General features: G+C 44.3%; 1 protein-coding gene across 1 annotated transcript in view; it reads left to right on the forward strand.

Moving 5' to 3' along the window:
• GPD1 (glycerol-3-phosphate dehydrogenase 1) overlaps nucleotides 1-23,881 on the forward strand; it is a 35,118-nt gene that overhangs the window by 4,298 nt on the left and 6,939 nt on the right. The window contains exons 2-6 of the mRNA XM_083169651.1: nucleotides 2,257-2,434; nucleotides 8,317-8,457; nucleotides 10,607-10,745; nucleotides 10,834-10,946; nucleotides 22,281-22,514. Of these exons, the coding sequence (XP_083025777.1) occupies nucleotides 2,257-2,434; nucleotides 8,317-8,457; nucleotides 10,607-10,745; nucleotides 10,834-10,946; nucleotides 22,281-22,514 (805 nt within the window). The remainder of the gene's footprint in view (nucleotides 1-2,256; nucleotides 2,435-8,316; nucleotides 8,458-10,606; nucleotides 10,746-10,833; nucleotides 10,947-22,280; nucleotides 22,515-23,881) is intronic.

The raw sequence follows: 23,881 nt of genomic DNA on the forward strand, positions 1-23,881 counted from the left end.
AGGGCAGGGATGGGGAACCTTCAGACCTTCAGCTGTTGTTGAACTACACATCCCAGCGTGCCCTGCAACAGTTTTAGAATGGCTAAAAAGCAAAACTGTTGCATTGCATGATGGGATATGTAGTTCAACAACAGCTGGAGGGCCGAAGGTTCCCCATCACTGCACTAGGGGATAGGGGCTGCGACTGATATAATTAACAATATCGGCCACGGGTCCCGATTATTGTGTATACTCGCTGAACGGTAGCTGTAAATGTATCACCGGGACCCGCTTAATAGCCAAATTGATCACAGACATCAATCATTGTTAACGACGCTTGGGCGTGCACGTCGGTAACGATATTGAGTGTGCACTCTAGATCAGGCATGTCCAAACTGTGGCCCTGCAGCTGTTGTGAAACTACACATACACACAAGAGAAAAAAGGATGACTCTCTTTGTCGGGGCACAGCTTTTTATAATTATAGATTTGTGATAATATATATCACAATATGAAGGAACCCACACTGGTCACCACACTACGGTCACTTGTTAAAGGAAGACGCTATACAGACAATGAATTTTTATATTTTCTGATGTAATATTGTGATAGGGTGATGAAAAGGTACAAAAAGAATTTGGTACTTAGATTTTAAGGCACCAAATTTTGTGAATGTGTCAGCCTTGATCAGAATGGTCTCAATATTGGGATATTCTCCCTTGAGGCATTGGAATATCTTGGCTGAAAAAATTATTGGAGTGACATAAAAAGTATATATCAGTCTCTATTATAAGAGAGATTCATAAAAGGTGCTAAAAAAAGTGTTTTGTCAACACATACATATGTTTGACAAGTGAAGAAAAGGATAAAATGGTTTGGCGAAATATGTGGCTCTTATCAGGCTACTGTCACGGAGGGTTTACCACAGCATATAGTCCTGTGGTACTTAGGGCAAAATTGCCTACATTGCTATAGTGCTGGGTATATATATACTATTAATTATGTTATCAGAGGAGAATCCCTAGATTTCACGAAATAGATACAAAGATTGAAATTTAGCTGATTTCCCTTAGTCTCCAATCGTTCCTACTATCTGGCCGTGTGTCATATAGACAGTGAACGGACCAGATGAGGGTATGATTATAGTGGAGACCTGTGGTCGGATCAGTGGAAGGAAGAGGAACAGGGATCTGCTGTTTTCATCTGTACCTTTTCATCACCCTATCACAATATTACATCAGATTCATTGTCTGTATAGCGTCTTCCTTTAACAAGTGACCGTAGTGTGATGACCAGTGTGGGTTCCTTCATATTGTGATATATATTATCACAAATCTATAATTATAAAAAGCTGTGCCCCGACAAAGAGAGTCATCCTTTTTTCTCTTGTGTGTAAGTACATTGTCTTATGACTCGTGGGAGCACCACCAACCAGGAATATAATTGGGACGTGGCAGGTCCATTTATATAGAGTATGTTGGTTAAAAAATATGGAATATGTTATTAGATAGTCTGTGCTAGTCTCTTTCTTCCTTTTGGGTGAAACTACACATCCCAGCATGCCTTGCCATAGTTTTAGCATTGCTTAATAGCAAAACTGTGGCAAGGCATGATGGGACTTGTAGTTTCACAACAGCTGGAGAGCCGTAGTTTGGACATGTCTGCTCTAAATGATATTGTGAAAGAGATCGCCTAGAAGCCCCTTTCTGAGCGATCTCTTTCTTAATATGCTCTAGTGTAGGGCAGTACGGATGGTGTAATGGTTAGCATTACTGCCTCACAGCACTGAGGTCATGGGTTCAATACCCACCATGGCCCGAACTGTGTGGAGTTTGTATATTCTCCCTGTACTTGCATAGGTTTCCTCCGGGTACTCTGGTTTCCTCCCACAATCCAAAAATATACTGGTACAGTAGGTTAATTGGCTCCCAGAAATTAACCCTAGAATGTCTGCATGTACATGTGGTAGGGAATATAGATTGTAAGCTCCACTGGGGCAGGGACTGATGTGAATGGTCAAAATATTCTCTGTGTGCGCTATATAAGAAACTGCTAATAAATAAATAAATAGTGTGTATGGGGCTAAGTCTATCTGCAAAGCTTGCCATTTTTGAAGGTCCATTATTTGCATTCACTTCCCCATAATGAAACCACCGTTTTATTGTAGTTTGTGTGGGTTTAATTTAAAACAGCATATTTATGACTGGTAGTAGCAATGTGATCTTCTCTTTGATCGCGTAGACTTTCTTTGGTAACATGTTGCTAATGTCTCTACAGGGGATCTGCCATTGCAAAGATTGTGGGTGACAATGCAGCCCAGCTTCCCCAGTTTGATAATGTGGTGAACATGTGGGTTTTTGAGGAATTAATATCGGGGAAGAAGCTGACTGAGATAATCAACACTGAACATGAGAATGTGAAATATCTCCCTGGCCACAAGCTTCCAGCCAATGTGGTAAGTGTGACGTATTGATATTTTAGCTCTGCTAATAACTGTTTGACACATGTGCTTCCTTTTTGAAAGTTGGGAAATTGGATACATCCTTTTTTTATGTATTTCCATCTGTTCATAATATACACTCCAAATTGTTTTATGAGTGTAAATACACACTGGGCATTTTTGCCCAGCGTGTATGCCAGTGGTAGCCAGCTCTAGTCCTCGAGAGCTAGCAACAGTTCACGTTTTCTAGATCACCTCACAGGTACACAGGTGCACTCATTACTCACTGACACATTATAAATGATCCACAGGTGGTGCTAATTACTTCACCTGTGATTCTGTGAGGAGACCTGGAAAACGTGCACTGTTGGTAGCTCTTGAGGACTGGAGTTGGCTACTCCTGGTGTATGCAGGGCGATGATGGAGTCATTTTCATCTGGAGTCATTTTCGCCCATCCAAGCGATTCCCCCCTCCCCTCTTATCTGCTGAAGCAGTGTACATTTGCCTCACCGGCAGTGCACATGGTTTTGTCCATTTGCTAGAATAGCAGCTTTACAATCAGGTCTGAATAACCCCCCATGTGACCTGTACACTACAAACATACGGCTTTATTTTGTAATGCTGTGTACACACAGTCCGATTTCCTTTCCGATGTTGACGATATCATCAACATCGGATGCAGATCGCAAGGGTTTTAACCCGATGCGCGTTCATGTATCGGAAGCCAGAAAGTCTTGGCTGCCTTGTCTATATAGTGCAGATCTGCACTATATAGTCAAGATAGGATGCAAATCGGATGTGCCTTAAGATCCTATCCACGATCCTATCTGATCAGATCGTGGATAGGATCTTAAGGCACATCTAACGTGTGTACACATCATTACTTTTTGCCATTTGCTTCTACGATTTTTCATCTCTGTTCGATGATTGTTAGCTTTAGTCACATTATGTTAAAACTCTGCATCTTATTTTACGGGAGTCTAATAGATTATCAAAACCAACAGATCAATTTTATTGCTCACTAATGCCCTTCGCCCTGAGTAAATAAACCCTACTGTACTTCTCAGTCTTATTACTTTTATGTTCCTGATTTCCACTAATATTGTGAAACAGATCCAGGGTGCTTATGCCTGAAACAAGTGATTTACAAGTGACCTATGTCATTTGCAGATGATACAAAGATCTGTGATACAGACGATATCCCTGCGCACTGTGATACTGAGAGAACAGAGGGGCCGATTCAGGATCCGGGTTCGGCCCTGGTGGTTGGGTTGCGTATGCGCATTTCTGCACTTGTGCAATCCCCAGCAGCGTACAGCGTCAGCGACTTACACACTCGCCGGCCCATTTGTTGTGGAGAGGGGCGGAAACGTGCATTCCCATGAAAGCGCTGAGCATTTTCCCTGGGAACGCAGATGGGTGGCTGCCTGCCGCAGGGGGGCAGCTGGTGTCACAAGATGTCCCCCTCTTCGGCGGACACTGACAGAAATAAAAGTCAGTTTGGACTGACTTTTATTTCCGAAGGGGGAGAGAAATCACTCGATAGTCGGCAACCATCGAATGATTTCTCTCCCTTTCGGATGCATGGGAGGGGATGTGTTCTCGTACATCACCTCGCATGGGATTCGCCAGCGGCATTTCAGCGCTTGGTAAGCAGCAATTATCGCTGCTCACTGAGGTAACGTACATTAGACCCAGGGTGCGGTTACTTACTGTGGCAAATGCAGGACTTGTAGAGGGCTGCTTCCACACCATGCCACCAGCGTGGGCCAAGGGATGTGCTAGGCTGCTCTCAAATTCCTTCTTATCACCTTAAAATACACAATCACTGTAGTCTATCTTAAACCTGGAATATAATAGGCAGTGATCGCGAAAACCCCCCAAAATGATGGGTCCCTGGGACCCCTCACTTACAAAAATCGGGGTCCTACTTGACCTTTTCTGGGTCCCAACGGAATAAAGCCTCCTCTCCCCTTCCCCAACATGGCACATACAGATGCCTCCTCCTCTCTTCCATATGGCATATACCCTGAGCCAAGGGCCAGACTGAGCCTATTTTTTTTTTTGGGTAAGCAAACATAGATTTGGGCACCCCAAAACTGTGGGTTGGGGGGGGGGGAATCAATTGTCAATTTGCCTACTCGCATAAAGCAAGATTCACATATACTAGAAAGGAATAGGGACACCTGTGCTGCACCAATCGGGATTTTAAAATTAATGGCAGCAGGAACAGGAGGGATAGGGTTAGTGAAATCCCAGCAGAGTCTATAGGCTCCTCTACTACAGGCAGCTCTCCCTGTTAAGAGTTAATTGGTGAGCTGCAGCCTCTCTGCCAGCCGTGCAGTAAGGGGAGGAGGGGACAAGTGGGCCAATAACAGCCAGCACTCAGAGCCTGGAGGAGGTGACAGTGACACACAAGAAAGCAGCACCGCGAGGTAGGAGAGGAGGAGGGAAGTCTGCAGCCCGAGTCCTGCTAGCAATAAATCCCCTTACATGACACAGCCAAGGAGCCTGCTAAATGGACCACGCACCCCTCTTCTACTTCCTGCTCGGGTCTGCTCCATCCTCACTGTCACACCTCCCTGGTCCTGGCCCCCAATGCTGGTTTCAGTTCCTCATGCTCCGTCCTCACACCAGCCGCAGCTCTGTTCCCCTGCTGAGCAGCTGCTTCTGGTGTTGGCTCCAGCCGGGTGTTGTTGAGGCGCAGTGCAGGAGCCAGCTTACCTGGCTTCCGTGCAATGCTGCCTATGACTCTGTGGTGACAGGGACCCTTTCATTTCCGCGCTCATCAGATGTGTGAAGCGGCCGTAAGTCACGCTGTGTCTTCTCCACGAGGGGGAAACAGATCTTTCCGCCCTTGTCACACATATTAACATGGCGTGCACGCCGAAATGGCTGGGTCCCAGGGGACCCAGCCATTCATAAAAAATGAGTCCCTGGTGCTCCAAAGTGGGTAAAATACTCGCTATAGCGAGTATTTGCGAACCCTGATAGGGTGATATTTAAAAAAATAATGTTATAGTTTAAAAATCTATGTTACAACATTTCAAACCGCAAAAAAATGCCATCAGGCCCCTTTACATGCCCCTTATATGCCATCAGACACCCCAGCCCCGCCCCCTGGCACCCTTTTTTGTTCTAAAAACCAATGACCTTACAGGCATTAAACGCTATTAGATTATTAATAATCTAGCAGTAAATAATTATTTCCTAAATCAATGTGACGTAAATCTAACATTCCTCCTGGTAAGGGAAATCTATTTGTAATAGTAACCACCACCCTTGTTGAATGTGGTATGGGCCATTGGGTGACCCAATTTAGGTCGACATGCATTGGGTCGACAGGGCTTAGGTCGACACTTGAAATAGGTCGACATGGCTAAGGACGACCGGATTGGAAGGTCAACACGAGCATTATTGCGACAATGGCAGGGTCGACAGTCAAAAGTTCAACATGAGGTTTTTTTATGGGTCTTTCTGTCCCGAATGTCGACATAGTTGACATGAACACCGTCATAGTGTACCTGCTTCGGGCACTATTTTATTCTCCCACCATGCCGTAGTGCAGGGGTGGGGAACCTTTTGGGGTCCAAGGGCCGTTTGCATTGAGGCATAATGCCATGGGGGCCATTAAAAAAAAAAAAAAAAACGTACTACCGCTGCCGTAGTGAATGGTAGGGCTTGAAATACCGCCTGTCAGTTCATGTCAACTAAATAAAAAGTGAAAAACTCACATCAACGTTTTTTACTGTCGACCTTGCCATTGTTGACTTAATGCTTGTGTTGACCTTCCAACCCTGTCAATCTTCAGTGGTCAGCCCAATGCATGTCGACGGAATGACCGTATCCCGTTGAATGCAACGTGAACTCCATGTAATAATTGCCACCCATTTAGTGTAAGCATCTTGTAATACATACTGTACGAGCCTTCAGGGGAAACAGAATGAAAGCCGCAGCACTAAGTACAATCCGAATACAGACTCTCATCCACAATAACTGTCTATGGGTAACAGTCAGATATAGGTAGGGGAGGCAGCTGGAGCCTGCAGCTGATGACATTCACAAGCAACATGGTTAGTTGTGCTGAAGGCAGGCTCAGTTGGATAAAGCTGCATCTCGGTCAGACAGAGCTTTACTGTCAGCATAGGCGAATCTAGAATTATGGTAATGGGTGGTCCCAGATCCAGACATAACAGAAGCGGGACTGCGCCGCACAACAAAATGGGGTGTGGCCTCATGGGAAGGAGGCGTGGCATCACAAAAAGGGGTGTGGTATTACACTTTCGACCATACACAGTAATGCCCATTACACATTTTAGCAAACTCCGTAATACCCATTACACATAAAGCCACACGCCGTAATGCCAATTACACATAAGGCCACACACAATAATGCCCTTTACACATTGTGCCACATATCATGATGGCCATTACATACTATATAACAAACCGTAATGCCCATGACATATTTGCCACATAAGTGCTGCTTAGCTACGTGCTCATTGCTAGGGGGTTCTTGCTTGATGGCACCACAGTACCCATTACACATGATGCCGCACACCATAGTACCCATTACACATGATGCCGCACACCATAGTATCCATTACACATGATGCCGCACACCATAGTACCCATTACACATGATGCCGCACACCATAGTACCCATTACACATGATGCCGCGCACCATAGTACCCATTACACATGATGCCGCGCACCATAGTACCCATTACACATGATGCCGCGCACCATAGTACCCATTACACATGATGCCGCGCACCATAGTACCCATTACACATGCCGCACACCATAGTACCCATTACACATGATGCCGCGCACCATAGTACCCATTACACATGATGCCGCGCACCATAGTACCCATTACACATGATGCCGCGCACCATAGTACCCATTACACATGATGCCGCGCACCATAGTACCCATTACACATGAAGCCGCACACATAATGCCCTTTACACATGATGCCAGCGATGCTCACAGCGACTGTTTTTTTTGGGGGGGGGGGGGGGGGGGAATGCAATAATTAATTCCCCTTCAATTAATTGGCTTGGCTGTATTTGTATTTCTTTATACTAAAAGAACAGGCTCTGTGAGAGACGCTGGCATTTTTAGTGGATGTTTTGAGGATCGCTCACAGCAACTTTGGTACTCAAAGGGTTAAGTGTGCCTTAAGAACCACGGTTGGGAAACACTGATCTGGCACATAGACAACAGTACAAAATCCAATAGAGTGTATTGCATAATAATAGCGCTTATATCAATATGATTGTAGTAAATGCTTTTACATTGATTTTATTGAATGTTTGACAAAAGCTTATAGGAAGAATCGGTATGTCTAACTAATGGTGCCCATATTTTAGGCAGCTATCAGGGGACTCCTTATTCTCCTGATGCCTGGGTCAGGGCATAGGGGTAACCCAACATGTTAAAAATCCTTGAATCTCTGATTAAACTTAAAACTATCGGCTGCTGGATTTCTCCACTCATCAAATCGGTATTGGTAGGATGGGGAAGTGTAGCCCAGATGGAAGTCTTACGGTGGCTACACATCACTGCATTGAATTGCATCAGTGTATGGCCAGACGATTCCCGCAAGTCGCCCGGGACCTTTACAGGTGGCAGGATCGCATCAAAGGCATCCGATTTCTCTGCCTGATCCATTGGGATCTGGTGAAATCCGCCCAGATCACTGTAGTGTATGGGTGCCTTTAGATTATCATCTAAATATGATTTTAATTGCTTTTTTTAAGTTTACATTTAGGTAACTAACGTGCTGCTATTGTGCAGCAATAACTTTCTGTTTCTTTGGGGGGGGGGCTATTTTTTTATATACAGTATGTTTTATTCTGTTACATTATTTTTGCGTATCTTCTCTAGGTGGCTGTGCCGGAACTGACCGTAGCGGCAGCGGGGGCTGATATTCTGATCTTTGTGGTCCCTCATCAGTTCATTGGGAAACTATGCGAGCAGCTGAAGACTAATGTGAAGAAAGGTGCATTTGGTGTGTCTCTCATAAAGGTGTGAGTGATAATAGTAGTTTCCATCCTGTTTCATTCATGCAGGTGTTTTATTATTGTCATGTTTCAGTTATATTTTGACAATACAAAACGTTCTGTATGGCCCACATGTTGCTGTATATATACGGCTGTGGCCACACTCCTCTTTGCCGCAATGCACTTGCATAGGTATCACGGCATTCTGCACTACGGTCGCAGTGTGACAGCCGCCCCTAGGAATGAATGGCGTGGCACAAGCACATGACTCCTTCATGGGTACACTAGTCGTGACTTCCATGCATCGTAGGATGGAGGAGTCTAGTTATATCTGTCACCCCCTCCAGTCAGGGTAGGCTGGAGAGGCAGAGCCTCCCCTGTCATACTCCTGAGATTTGATATGAAAATAATTAGAATACAAAGAAGATATTTATAAGTTAAAAGAAACAAGAGATGAGACAGCGACAGGTCATCTGTAGTCAGACATTGCTTGCAGAATTAGGGCGGGGACACACGGCGGCCAGGAAGCTGCAAAGAGACGGCAGGATGTACTAATTCAGAAATGGGATAAAACCTAGTTTTTAGGTTTTTAGGGTATTTACTGCATTTCCAAAAGAACTAAAGCCCTGACAGGGCTCAGATGTGAAGGACAACACCAGCTATAGTTGGCATTGCCCAATAAAAGCCTATGGGCTTCTTTCTGGGTGCTGTGTGAGGGATACGACATGTAGCATGCCCCGCGGCCTCCCGTATCACTCCGCATGCACAGAGGGACTCCTGGGTCACAGAACCAGAAGTCCAGGCCCCGCTACTGATGGCAAAGGGCAGCTCTGAACAGGAGAGCTGCTTTTTGCATTACTAATCACATATGTTAGAGCTAGTAGAGGTGTGGGGTGCATGCCTTGAGCACTGCATGATGCCTTGGATCTGTCATGTGACCAAGATGGGTACTGTTGTGTATAGAGACTGGAGCGGTCATCCGCAGTAGAAGGAAGAATAAAAGAAACGGTGATGCAGGTATGAGAATCAATGGACACTGAAGCTTACTGTAGTGAGGGGAGAGTTACAGTGATCCTTATGTGTGCCTCCCTAGCCATTGACCTCACCGTACATCCCTGGCATGTATATCATACTGTGGCATTTGGGGCACTGCCGGTAACATCACACCCCCAGTCATACACAGATTCAAAAACATCGGCCAATTGTGAAAAAAAACCTGAATCCTTGTTCAGCTCTGAATCAGCCCTCCAGTGGTTTAAAAGCACAAAGTGTCGTATACAATGCCTATAATTTATAACTATCATGCACACAGCTAAGCCGTACATTACCTATTACATGTAGATGTTGTTTTGTATATGTCATGTGTCATAACTAGGCCTAGGATTCTTAGGTTCCAACTTACTCTAATCCTTTCCTACTGCACGCAAAAGTTTAATTTGGTTTTATGTACCAGGCAATAACATCATTAAATTCTACAGGACCTAAAATGACCTAATCTGGGTGTTAGTACATACAATAACATATTTTGACAGTTAGAACCTAAACAAACTTAAGTCTGTTACTCAAGTTGAAACTATATAAATTTACTATGAAAATGTGTGGGGTGAATAGTTTTCACATGTAATTCATATACACAGATGTGTCCTGTTGCAGCGTGACTACCAACTTCTGAGTATACTGGTGTGGTATGGGGGTACGACAGTCGGGATTTCGTAGGTCATTTGACCGATGTTGGATTCCCGACTGTCATTACTCCGACAGCAGGGTGAGCGCAAAGAAGTACCTTGCGGCTCGTTGGCTCACTGTGTTCACCATAGGTTCTATTCTCCCTCTATGGGGTTGGAGGACCCCCCTTCCCCTGGGGAGAATAGCCCCTGTAAATTAGGATGCCGACTGTTGGGCTTTTAAAAGTTGGAATTCCGATGTCGGTGTACTGTCCTTTGGAATCCCAACTGTCTGGAGGTCATCCGGCACCAGGCATACACATTCACTTCTATGGAAAAGCAGCAGCAGCACCATGGCATTGTGCTTCTATGATGCGTGTGCATCATAGAACCAAACGCCGTGAGACACATCTACGTTTTAAAAGCCTATAAAATCCTAAACCATGCATTTAAAAACCTTTTTCTAAAAATCCGGGTCTTATAATAACACCATTCGGTAATTCTTTCCAGGGTGTTGATGAGGGTCCGGAAGGTCTGCGTCTCATATCAGACATCATACATGAAAGGTTAGGAATTGATATGAGTGTGCTGATGGGCGCCAACATTGCCAATGAGGTTGCTGACGGAAAGTTTTGTGAGACCACAATTGGTAAGCTCTTGTGCCATTCCCACCTGGTGGAATAATAGAAACATAAAGGATACTGACTGGTGTGCCCTGTGTTACTGCTTCTCGCTAGGCTGTAAAAATAAGGAGCAAGGCAAGATCCTGAAAGAGTTGTTCCAGACACCAAACTTCCGAATCACTGTGGTGGAAGATGCAGACACAGTGGAACTATGTGGGGCACTGAAGGTAAGACTTATTGTTAGAGATACTTTATTATGTATTTGTTTTATTTCTGTACCTATAAAATGCAGTCAGCCATTAAAAAAAGTCTTGACACGGTAGAGGAAGCCATTTTGTTGGCTCCATTATGCATAAAGATGCATTGAATAATGCAGTGGAGCGATTATAAGCCAACGCTGCATGCATTGTGTCAATGTATATTTGTATATTTGTGAATAATGCTTGCAGTGAGGAATCAATCGCAAATGATTGACAAGAGGAGGCCATTTTGTGGGAGGTTAAAAAGGAGTGGAGGCAAAATATTATACAAGGATCTGCAACCACCAAATGTGTGTGTTTGCAGGTACTGGTGTTACTAAGGCTGCCAGTGGGAATCACAATACATTGTCAGATGTGGGCAGCATTCGCTTATTTTCCTACATTGAATAAATAACAGTCCCGGGTAAATAAACGGGCTCTATGATCTTAGGGGAGCTATCTGCTTCTCTGTCCTGAAAATTCCCAGTAGCACCTGTAATGTCACCACAACAAGCAAGCAGTGGAGAGATTATGGTCACAGCCTTTTGATAACCTTAAGGGGAGGAATGTATTGTGCGCCCAGTTACCCTCAAAGTTCTCATGCCAATAACCACCTGGTGATACACATATCATGCCAATCTAGCTAGCGTCTGACACTTTCCTGATGGCAGCCATACCCAGGGTGTCCCTTGTACTATATATACATCCCTCATACTATATATGCATACTATAAACCTCTCTGCCTATAATTATTATACACCAAATCCAACTTATGTTGCCTGAGTGCCCAATCCTCTCATATCCAGTTGTGTGAGTACAGAGGATGGGATCTTCAATCACAGTTTTGAAGTTTCTAATTCTTGCCTTCACGCTAGTGGTCTACTCCAGTACAGCCTTGGTATTACTTGGTATGACACCAAGGTCCCCCTATTTGCCGTTTATCATTTCCTCTGTATTGTTACACCACGTGTCTTTGCATAGTACTTGAGACATACTTTACCGTGACTGTCAATGAATGTGCCACTGGTTACTGACCACCTTCGGCTGCAGCCCTGTTCCAAAACGCAAATGCAGATGCTGTCCAATGTCCTGCCTAATCCTATTATCGACCAGTCTCCCTCTGAGCTGTATTACCAGACAGATGGTAATGGATCACTGTTCGGTGGAGCCACCACTACCCCACCCCTTTTTTCCTTCTAACACCATGCCTACTTTCCTTTGAATCAGGAACGTCTATTTCAGCCATGCCGGTGAAGTAAGAGCGAGACAACCATACTATGCCAATTGCATATTACATATTTACGTATTAGTTAAGGCTGAATAGGGACTTGCGTCCATCGAGTTCAACCTTTAGCGAGTATGATCTATTAGCTTCACCCCTTGTTATACATAGTGTATTCTGATATCTTAAAGACAGATTATGATTATTGCTTGTACCCCTGTATGTTTTTAACCAATAGATGTTTGTCCAACCTTATTTTAAACGTATTTATTGTGTCTGCCGACACCACCTCACCAGGAAGAGAGTTCCATAGTTTGGCTGCTCTGACCGTAAAAAAATGTTTTCTTCTAAGGGAACGAAATCTTCTTTCCTCTAATCTAAACGCGTGTCCTTGATTCCTTCCTTACAGTAAAAAGGGCACCTGACAGTTCCTTATATTGGCCCCTGATATATTTGTACATGTTGATAATGTCCCCCTTAGACATCTCTTCTCTAGTGTAAACAATCCCAATTTGTTCAATCTGTCTTCATAGCTTAAATTCTCCATTCCCTTAATTAGCTTTGTTGCTCTTCTCTGGATTTTTTCCAATTCTATGATGTCCTTTTTATAGTGTGGGCCCCAGAATTGTACTCCGTATTCTAGTGCAATCTAGCCAATGCCTTGTACAGTGGCATAATTACTTTTGCTATTACCCGGCTCTTTTTCTATTTTGAATTTCCTTTTGGCATCTATTACACATGTTCTCTTCTGTGTGTCTGACATCTGTTGGGCACTGGGAACTTGGCTCTGGCGTGACCATTCTTATGGAGGCCACACACGCACCGATGCGGGCGGTGCGATGCTGTACGATGGGGTGCGCGCTCCCGCGGCACCTCATCATACAGTACAAAAAGTATGTGCTGCACATACTTTTTGTACTAGCCTTTTCTAGCATAGCATCGCATCGCATGCACATCGTATGCACAAGGCATATGATGCGATGCTATGTGTGCTAATTAAGCCCACAACGCACGCCGGGATCGGTGCGTGTGTGGGCTCCATTACCTGCCAGCTACTCAATCTAACCAGCTCTCTAAATCCTATGGCACAACTTTACCCACAGAGATGCAAGGTTCAAAATGGGTATCAATCTACTCCTGTATTAGGTGCAAAATGCATCCAACTCTCTAAGTCTGTGAGTATACTGTCTTCCTTTCATTGGGCTTCTCTACATTTCTTATACTTCTCTTCCCCAGTAACCTGCCGATCACATACTCCCCCACTTGTGTTGTCATCACTCAGACTGACAACCGTTCCTGTAATTAGCTAAATAAGCTGTTTCCATGCCCTCAGTGGTTGTGTATTTTGTATTGACCATTGAAATGGCCACCCAAGAACTGTTTACAACTTAAGCTGGGTGCCCACATTACCATTTATCAGGTAATCAAGGTACCTGCTACCACCATGTATAACCATTGTGAAGTGTGTGAAAACAATTGAGGACTTGTGTAGGAATCTGTTGTGCCTCGTATCTTATGGGAAGATGCGCCTTACTTTGCGCTTTAGTCACATTAATCATGTAATGATATATCACACCATCATTCAGCCGATTGTCTGTGTACAAGAACATGATACATCCTATTGATCCCGTCAATACATCGTTGCAGACTGTACCCAGCTTACCAATGGGTATGGCAGATGTAGGTGGCTTTTGATTTGGTGACGTTTCAGTTAAAAAACAAAATAGTTTACATTTCTGCCAATGACAACTGTTGCCTCTGGCACTGTGTTTCCTGCTTTGTCTGTTTTTCTATTAGTTCCGTTTAGAACGGAGCTGAAGTTAATGTTTAAACTAATGGTTAATATCCATTTATTCTCTGCTGATAGTTTTCCTGTCACACAACTGTTATGTATGAATAGACTTTACCTGAATAAACACGGTATCTGAGTGTTTAATGTTTCATTGCTGGTTGGCTACGGATATTACCGTTGGATTTGCACATTACTTGGCACTGAGTTGTTAAGCCTCACAATATAAAAGGATTATCACGTTGGAAAGATTTAATTATGTAGCGTACCTTGCATAGTGATAGTCTCTGCTTGCTGAGCAGGATGTTTTGTTGTATTAAAATGAACACCTCTATTTAGAATTATTTACAGTGACTTCATTATATACCTCATTTATAGGGCTCTGCTAATGTTCACCTTAGGGGTGAATGAAAACTTGTATTACCTGTCATTCATACAGAACTTGCCATTAAACAATTAGGTGTACATATTGGCCCTTAGGTTGGGTTATGTACATATGATCTTGCTATGTGCAGCTCCCAGCCTGTCCTTACACGCAGTCATACCACACCTATAGGATGTCAGGACATGCACCCCTGCTGCTTCAACTAGGCCGGGCTCCAACCTGTTCCTGTAATGAGATATTTGGCACATGTGCAGTAGTAGGGATGGCAAACTGTACAAACAGACTTGGGAACACCTGCTTAAAGCTAGCACAGTTCCAGCAGTGGGATCATTATTTTACTTTTATCTACAGACAAATTTGAAGATTAAGCTCACGTTTGGTATGTTTGGGGGAACTAAAATCTCCTCATATCGGCTACGCTCTAGCCATCGCCTTGATTTGCTAACCACACACACTGCCAATGTCTCTTTTGTAAGGTACTATTATATATATATATATTTATATTAACGGTACTTGTGTACAATCACGGCTCCCACGATGTCCATCGCATAGTAAAAAATCGCATGCGATTTTTAACAGAAATGCATCCAAATGCATTGAAATTAGTATCAAACATGTTCAATGGCCCCAAATGTCATTTTTGAGGCTGTACCACCCCCACTATCAACGCGAACCCGAAGCATGGCGAGCCCGCGAGGGGCGGCGGTACGCGTCCTACGACCTTTTCATACCCCCACTATCCACGTCGGCGTGGAGTTGAGAATAGAAAGTGTGGCGAGCCCCCGAGCCCGGAACGTGGCGAGCGCAGCGAGAGGACACGGATACCTTCACAGGTATACGCTTTCCCTCGCGGGCTTCACAGGTGTCCGCGTCCCCTCGCGGGGCTCGCCACGCTTCAGGCTCGGTGGCTCGCTTCGCTCGCCACACTTTCTATTCTCAACTCCACGTCGACGTGGATAGTGGGGGTATGAAAAGGTCGTAGGACGCGTACCGCCGCCGCTCGCCACGCTTCGGGTTCGCGTTGATAGTGGGGGTGGTACAGCCTCAAAAATGACATTTGTGGGCCATTGAACATGTTTGATAATAATTTCAATGCATTTGGATGCATTTCTGTTAAAAATCGCATGCGACCGAATCGCATGCGATGCGTTCGCATGCGATTTTTAAAAAATACTTAAAAACTGCTAAAATCGCATCCCATCGCATGCCACTACATTTGGCATGCGATGGCATGCGATGGGAGCCGTGAAGGTACACAAGTACCATATTAACTTCTGTTGCACTTTACAATGGAAAACTGTGATAAAATAGACAAAACAGAAAAAAGGCCTTGCTCATAAACCTACCATCTATAGCAGGGGTGGCCAAACCAGTCCTCGTGATCTGACAACAGTCCATATTTTCCAGGCCGCCTGTGGATCTGTAATACCCCTTTCACACCAGAAAATGCAGGGACTTACCCGGGAATATGGTCCCTGGATCATGCAGGGACATGCCCGAGTTGGCCCCTTTCACACCGGCCTAGTCCCTGCATTTTCTGGTGTGAGGGGATGGTGGGAGGTGGAATCCAGACTGCGGGGATCCGGCAGCCGAACGCTTGTAGCGCTATTTGCCAGGCAGTGGGGCGGGAGAATTTGAAAGCGTCCAGCCAGTCTTTTCAAATCCAGCAGCTCTTCCCGCCCCGCTGCGCTACAAGTGCCCAGCCGCCTCTGCCGGATCCCCGCAGTCTGAACCCCGGACCTCGCTGCCCGGATCCCTGGACCCCGGAACCCGCTACCCATATGGAAGCAAGCCAGGATGCCAGGTAAGTACCTTTCACAACGGCCTGTTTCCCAGGCTGGTCCCACGAGCAACTCTGCTATCTAGCAGGGTTGAATTCCCGGGGAATTCAGGCTGGTGTGAAAGGGGTATAAATGGGTCGGTTATGAAATGGATTCGGCACATGTTTAAAAACGTGTCAGCTAGTAATGGCTGCACCTGTGTTCCATAGAGTGGGTGCAGCCCAAACAAATTCTTGCAATCGTGAATGGGAGTGAATTCTGCTTAGGGGCTTTGTGTTTTAGACGAACATCCCGAAAAGCAACTATTTTAGTTCAAAGAAACCAAAAACCTGAGTATGTGATACTGCTGTGCTCATCTTCTCATATAGAAATATCTAAAATAACCAATATTTATGCAAATCCCTAGCACTGAATATAATATACAAACACATCCAATGATTTTTGATAAGAAACCAAACTACCAGCTCCCTCCTTTGCCTCCTACAATTGGTTTCCTGTGCTGACACAAAACACACGGCCCAGACAGATGTCATTGTTTGCAGCTACAATAAAGCTGACTGGCGTCCTTCGCTGTTCAATAAAGCAGATGAGCAATTCCAAAATAATATTTGCCAGGTGTGTGTGTGTAATATTTAATTATGGTTTTCCGTAAATAAAATGTCTTCCACATTATTTAGATTTTTTTTCCCTCCCCTTTCTTTACCATCTGCCTGACTTTGAATGAAGTGAAAATCGGGTTTATTACAATATTGTTTGAACATTCTGCTCTGCTGAGCAATATATGTATGTAACAGCTGTACACGGACCAGGCTATTATTATAAGTTACGTGGACTTGGCTAATTCCAAAAATTGTTAAAGCAAAGACTGCGGCAGAACAGCTTGTAATGTTTGTTTTGGATGATCTTGTGTTTCATAAAGTGATTGACAAATAATAAGTAATTATAGACAGAAACACTATTACAAGCATTGCACAAAATTGCATTTGCTGAAACCAAAGGTGACTACTAGAAATGAGCTTTTATCTGAATGGGATCATTGGATAGACACACATTACGTCTCCAAGTGTAAGGTCGACAGTCAAAAGGCCGACATGGGGTTCTTCACTCTATTTATTTTTTCCCCCGAATGTCGACATGGACACTGAAACGTAGCACGCGTCCCCTCACGTGGCTTGCTGCGGACGCCGTGCTTCGGACACTATTTTCTTCTCCCACCACGCCCTAGTGGATAGTAGGGCATGAAATACCGCCTGCCGGCACATGTCTGCTCAAAAAAAGTGAAAAACCTCATGTCGACATACTTCTTCTGTCGACCTTCATGCATGTCGACCTAATGCTTGGTGACCTACCCCCTAAGTTTGCTTTTCATTTATGAGAACCCTCTCCTTTCAATGTGAAATATCCACAATACATACCAGTGGAGTGGAAGTGCGCACTATGCGCTAGGCGGCCAATCGAGTACTTTGGGGTGAAAAGCGCTGAATGTAAACCACTACATGCAGCGCTTTTCAACATTCGTGCTGGGTACTCGCTTTTTTTTTTTGGGACAAGTACGTTAATGCCTACAGGAATGAAGAGGACAGATCCACGCCATAGGCCTCTAGTCTGTAAAGAGGCCTATGGTGTGGAGGTCTGTGTGGCGAAGGCTACATTTTATCCTGGTAAAAAAATTTAAAAAAAATTGTGCGCAAGAATAAATTCTTCAGGATAAATTAACATAAGTGTGATTTTAAAATGTATACATTTTATCCTGCCCTAATGACCATGAACATACTCAGCAATTCCTGTAGAAGCAGGAAATGCCAGCAGGCCACGTACTGTACTGAAATCTTGAAGATCCATTTTACTTCAATAAGTAAAAAAACTTTATGTAAAACCCATTCATGACAGAACGAATGCAACGCTCACAGCAGGGCAGAAGAGGTTTTAACATTCTGTGCAAGCATTTATAGGGTACAGCAATTAGACTTTTTGTCATAAAATATTTGTCTCTGTCTCGTTGAGCTGGAATTTGTGTTATCTGCGTATGACAGCTACGTCTCCCCACAGCTTTGCACAGTAGTTAGATCTCAGCTGCTGAAATCTTTTGCTCCATTCACTCAATCAGTCTAGGACAAGGGCATTAATAAATAAATGACAATGCAGCAGTCAAGTCTATGGGAAGTCTGTTCCAATGATTCCACTATATACCAGCAGCAGAGCAATAAATGTGTCTGCAAATAACTACACCCTCGTTACTGCTACCTTAATACGATGTATATATATATATATATATGTATGCCATTCATTTATGTATATATTTTGTATCCGTGTCTCAGTTACTATATACTTGTATACAGTACATTTGTGTGTGTGTGTGTGTGTGTATATGTGTGTATATATATATATATATATATATATATATATATATAAATCTAGGGGGGGCGGCCTGGCACTCACCCAACAGGGTACAGCTACCTCCGTTGCCTTCTGGGCGCAGTGAATAAATGGAAATAGAAATAAATCACAACAGCGGCACTCGTGAGGAAAAAATTTTCAGCGTGTATTGAAGAAAATCCAACGTTTCGGGGCTGGTAGCGCCCCTTTGTCAAGGTGTGGGTAACAAAAAACAGTGGTACAGTGCTTACCTATATAGGGGGTGAAGTGATCAACAGAATGAGGACCAGCTACACGAGGACGCCGGGTCACACGCCACCGGAGAAGGTCTTGGCCGGAAGTGCTGTGCACAGAGCGTGTTGTGACACGCATGTGTTGAAAGCGCTTGGACCGCAAGCTGCTGGGGTTGCCATGGAGAGCTGAGAGTGTGGGCGGCACTGGACTACCGGCGTACTCGGATCGCTGGATAAAAACAAAACAAACAGTGATTAATGTATTGTGAGACACTCTGGTATAATACATGTCTGATGGACATCTTAAAACTTAGGTCATGTGTAATAGGACAAAACGTCCCAAATGCTTCATGATTATAAAAGAACGGTGTATTGAAAAACTGGTGTCAAACAAAGGTGCTTTACAAAATGGTATATAAAGATTAAAATTGGGTGGCTGCTCTGAATGCCTACAAGGTACAGAATCATGGGGTTAAATAGGTGGACATACGTCCCCGCGGGTGGCAGGTTCTGTGACAGGACTAATTAATCATCATATACAAGTGTCACAGAAGATCGCTAAAACGGCATGTTGCTGACATAGGTCAGTTAATCCTGTGTGGTCTATTGGAGTCTATGGGCTCTGTCACAACAGGTACACATTTCAACATTACACACGAGTATGAGAAAATACAAAGGGATAGCGAGAGTATAAGCAGAGGGAAGAAAAAGCACACGACTTATAGGTTTGAGAGGTCACCAGTGTCAAGTCCCCGTTCATAGGGCATATACACTGTGTCTGGTCTCAAACTTTTAGTGTGAGATGCCTCTGGGGTGGGATATACACTCACAATAGGCTGGGTGGATGTATACATATAAATCACAATGGAAACACTATAAAGGGATAGAAAGAAGTAGCGGAGGGGAAGAAAAAGCACACAGTAAGTTGGTAAAACAGACAAACCAGGTCTGTTCATGGAAAATATAAAGGGATAGCGAGAATGAAGCGAAGAGAAGAAAAAGCACACTATGTTCACGGTCGCCCTCTTATGGGGATGGTGTGGTGTCAAGTCCCCATAGGGGCATATACCGCACGCCAAACCCCTTTATTGTGGGTCTACAGGAACAGATTCAGAGAAAGTTTTTCATTCAGTCCATGTGGGCTCATAGAGTTCAAACGGTGAATCCACACGGTTTCCCGCTTCAACAGGGTGCCTTCTCTGTCCCCTCTTCTGAGATTCCCTGGTATGTGATCAATGACCATGTGTCTTAGGTCACTCAATGAATGTCCACGATCAGCAAAATGTCTTGCTACTGGTTGGTCATGGTCCTTATTCTTTCCCGAGAGTGCTTTGGAGATGGCCGATCTATGTAGGGCCATCCGGGTCCTTAGTGTCCTGATGGTTTTCCCAACATACAGGAGTTTACAGGGGCATTGTATGACGTAGATCACATGTGTGACAGTACAATTAAGAATGTGTTTGATAGCAAACTTAACCCCTGTCTCCGGATGTTGGAAAGAGCTGCCGGTTATCATGTTCTGGCATGTGGTACACTTGATGCACTTATAGCACCCATTAGGTCTGCCCAGGAAACCTCCGGGGTCGGCTGTAATGGAAGTGAAGCCCGTAATATCGTTATGGACGATGTGATCCCTTATATTGCGGCCCCGTGTGTGGCAGATCATCGGGGTTTTGTTGGAAAAGTAGGGCAAGCTGCGGTCAGTTTTCACAATGGGCCATAATGCCCTGGATGCCCTGGGCAGAACCTGGCTGGATACATTGTATTTGGAGACAAACGGTATTGTGTTAGTCTTCTTCTGATCGTCCTGACTATCTTTGGGTCTCAGCAGGGATTCTCTCGGGATTCTAAGGACTTCCTCTCTCTGTCGTAATAAAAGGTCTTTCTTATAGCCTCTTTGAAGGAACCTATCGACCATATTGTCCAAAACTCCTGGGAGAGTGGTAGGCTCGCTGACGATTCTCGCTGCCCTGGTCATCTGGGATTTCGGGAGGGCTTTTTTGAGAGAGATAGGGTGAAAGCTATTTGCTTTAAGAACATTATTTTTGTCAGTCGGTTTGGTGTACAGTTCAGTGCTTATTCTCCCATTCACCAACTTTACAAGGACATCCAGATAACTGATACTCTGTGTAGATGTTTGGAATGTGAACTTGATGGGTCCTTCCTCCTGGTTTATTAGTTCCATCATCACTTCAAAATCCTCACTTGAACCCGTCCATAGTACGAATAAATCGTCTATATAGCGCGTGAACACTCTGATGTTCTTCCGGATCTCAGGTTTGTCGAAAAACATCCTTTTTTCTTCTTTAAACATATATACGTTGGCAAAAGAGGGGGAAACATTACTTCCCATTGAACAACCGGACCGTTGTCTGTAGAACTTTCCGTTGTACAGAAAATAGTTTTTTGTCAAAGTCATCCGCAATAATTCCAAAAACAGATCGATATCAAGGGTTTGTAGATCGTTAGACAACAGGAATTCCCTCATAGCAGTGAGCCCTCCCTCGTGGGGGATGGACGTATATAGGCTTTTTACGTCCATTACACATAACAGGGAGTCAGGGGGGATGTTCTCTACCTGTTCAAGTGTGTTCAGGAAGTCTGTTGTATCCTTGATATATGTAGGTCGTGACTTTATCAATGGTTGTAGGATGCTGTCGAGGAATTGGGAGATGGGTTGAAAAATGGATTTTGAAGCTGCAATAATGGGACGGCCCGGAGGTAACTGTTGATTCTTATGTATCTTAGGCAAAGTAAAGAATATGGGGACCACTGGGTTATCCTGTGTCAGTGCCAGCCTCAGATCTTCGGAAATAAGTCCATTATTGCGTGCAATCAGGAGGGTGTTGGCCAGTTCTTTTTCATAGGCCATTGTTGGATCTCTTGCTAGTAGCTCATACACCGTGGTATCTGCTAATTGGCGATCACACTCTTCAATGTAATCCGTGAGGTTTTGTATAACAAGTCCTCCTCCTTTGTCAGCCGCCCTGAATACGACATCCCTGTACTTGCTGAGTTTGGTGAGGGCCATCTGTTGGCTCCGAGTCAGATTATAGTGTTTGGGATGAGGAGCACTCATGTATCTGGTCACCGAAGTGTCTAGCAGGCGGGAATAAGTCATGATGGACGCATTCTGTGAGGGTGGGTCAAAGGTGGATTTCTTTTTTGTTTTTATAAAATGATGGTGAGGTTCCTCTACGGGGTGGTTCGACGGGCGATGCTGGAAGTATTCTTTAAGTCTAAGATTTCTATTATATATATATATGTATGTATGTTCTTGGGAATCACAGAGGTGTATGTTTGAAGCAGTGGCAAGGTAGAAGAAATGGCCCATGGCAACCAATCAGCACTGAAGTAACATCTATAATTTGCATAATATAACATTATACAGAGCAGCTGATTGGTTGCCATGGGCTACTTCTCTGTCTCCCTTCTCCTCCCCTATCACTGCTTCATACATCTACCCCACAGTTCTAGATAAGTATAGACCTGGTTTAAGCAGGGAAACCTGGCTGATTGTGTTGTTCTCTCGTCAGAACATTGTTGCAGTGGGAGCCGGCTTCTGTGATGGACTCGGTTTTGGAGATAACACAAAAGCTGCTGTCATCCGCCTGGGGCTAATGGAGATGATCGCCTTTTCCAAGCTGTTTTGCGCAGGACCGGTTACGTCTGCCACTTTCCTGGAGAGCTGCGGTGTGGCTGACCTCATCACCACATGTTATGGTGGCAGGAATAGGAAAGTTGGAGAAGCGTTTGCCCGCACTGGAAAGGTAAGAATGAGTATGCCCCTCATGTAGCCGGTGTTTGCTGATCTAGGTCACATGAGGACATCCCTGGACATACAGTGCATCTGGAAAGTATTCACAGCGCTTCATCTTTTCCACATTGTGCTATGTTACAGCCTTATTCCAAAATGGAATAAATTAATTTTTCCCTCAAAATTCTACACACAGTGGGCGGGATTCTCTAAAGCAGAAATGCGGTAAAAACCTTATCAGTGTTTTTGCAGCAATTCTGTATGCCGTAACTCCCCTCTGCAGTGTCAGCGCTGCGGAGGGAATCGCCAGCAGAAGCTGGCGATTACCTGCAGAAGCCTATGGGCTTCTTACCGCAGCGCTGTGTGAGAGATCCATCACGGATCCCTCCCAGCATGCCCCGCAGCCAGCTCCATGCTCTGTGCATGCGCAGATGGACTCCCGGGTCTCTGACCCGGAAGTCCAGCGCCGGAGCCGCATCACAAGGGACAGCTCTTATCGCAAGAGCTGTCTCTTGTGTTAATGATCGCATATGTTAGAGCTGGGGTAGCCAACTCCAGTCCTCGAGAGCTACCAACAGTGCATGTTTTCCAGGTCTCCTCCCAGAATCACAAGTGAAGTAATTAGCTCCACCTGTGGATCTTTCAAAATGTGTCAGTGATTAATGAGTGCGGCTGTGTACCTGCTAGGCTGTCTGGAAAATGTGAACTGTTGGTAGCTCTCGAGGACTGGAGTTGGCTACCCCTGGGGTACAGCATCTTTTTGCAGTTCTATGTACATCCGTGATCTAAAATACCCATTGGAGTTTAGGCACGATCTCAGATTTTTTACTTTATATAATATATTCTATCATCATATCGCCATTGGCTAGTTCACAAGCAATCTCAATCTGTGGGATGCAGGCAGTACATTATGACTATTATTCAGATCTGATTGCAGTACAAATTTGTTCTCAAAATGGGCAAAACCATGTATAGAGAGAGTTAGATTTGTATGCGTTATTATGTTTCTGTGCAGGGTAAATACTGGCTGCATTATTTTTACACTGCAATTTAGGTTTCAGTTTCAACACACCCCACCCAAATCTAACTCTCTCTATACATTTTACATCTGCCCCACCTGCAGTGTACATGGTTTTGCCCATTTTTAGAACGAATTTGTAGTACGATCAGATCTGAATAAGGGCCTATATGTGGGAACTTGGGCACAAATAATGTCTTACTTGTAGTCATTAGAGGCTGCTGAGACTGAACCGACAGATTACAGTATATACATGATTAATGTGAACTTTGCTTGCTAATTACAAAATAGATTTACTATTTGCATCTGGCAGAAATTGCATATAATTCATTTTAGATTGTGTAACTATATTTCTTCTTGTC

The sequence above is a fragment of the Crinia signifera genome, chromosome 2 (assembly GCF_055691185.1).
Source record: "Crinia signifera chromosome 2, ASM5569118v1, whole genome shotgun sequence".
Classification (NCBI taxonomy): Eukaryota; Metazoa; Chordata; class Amphibia; order Anura; family Myobatrachidae; genus Crinia; species Crinia signifera.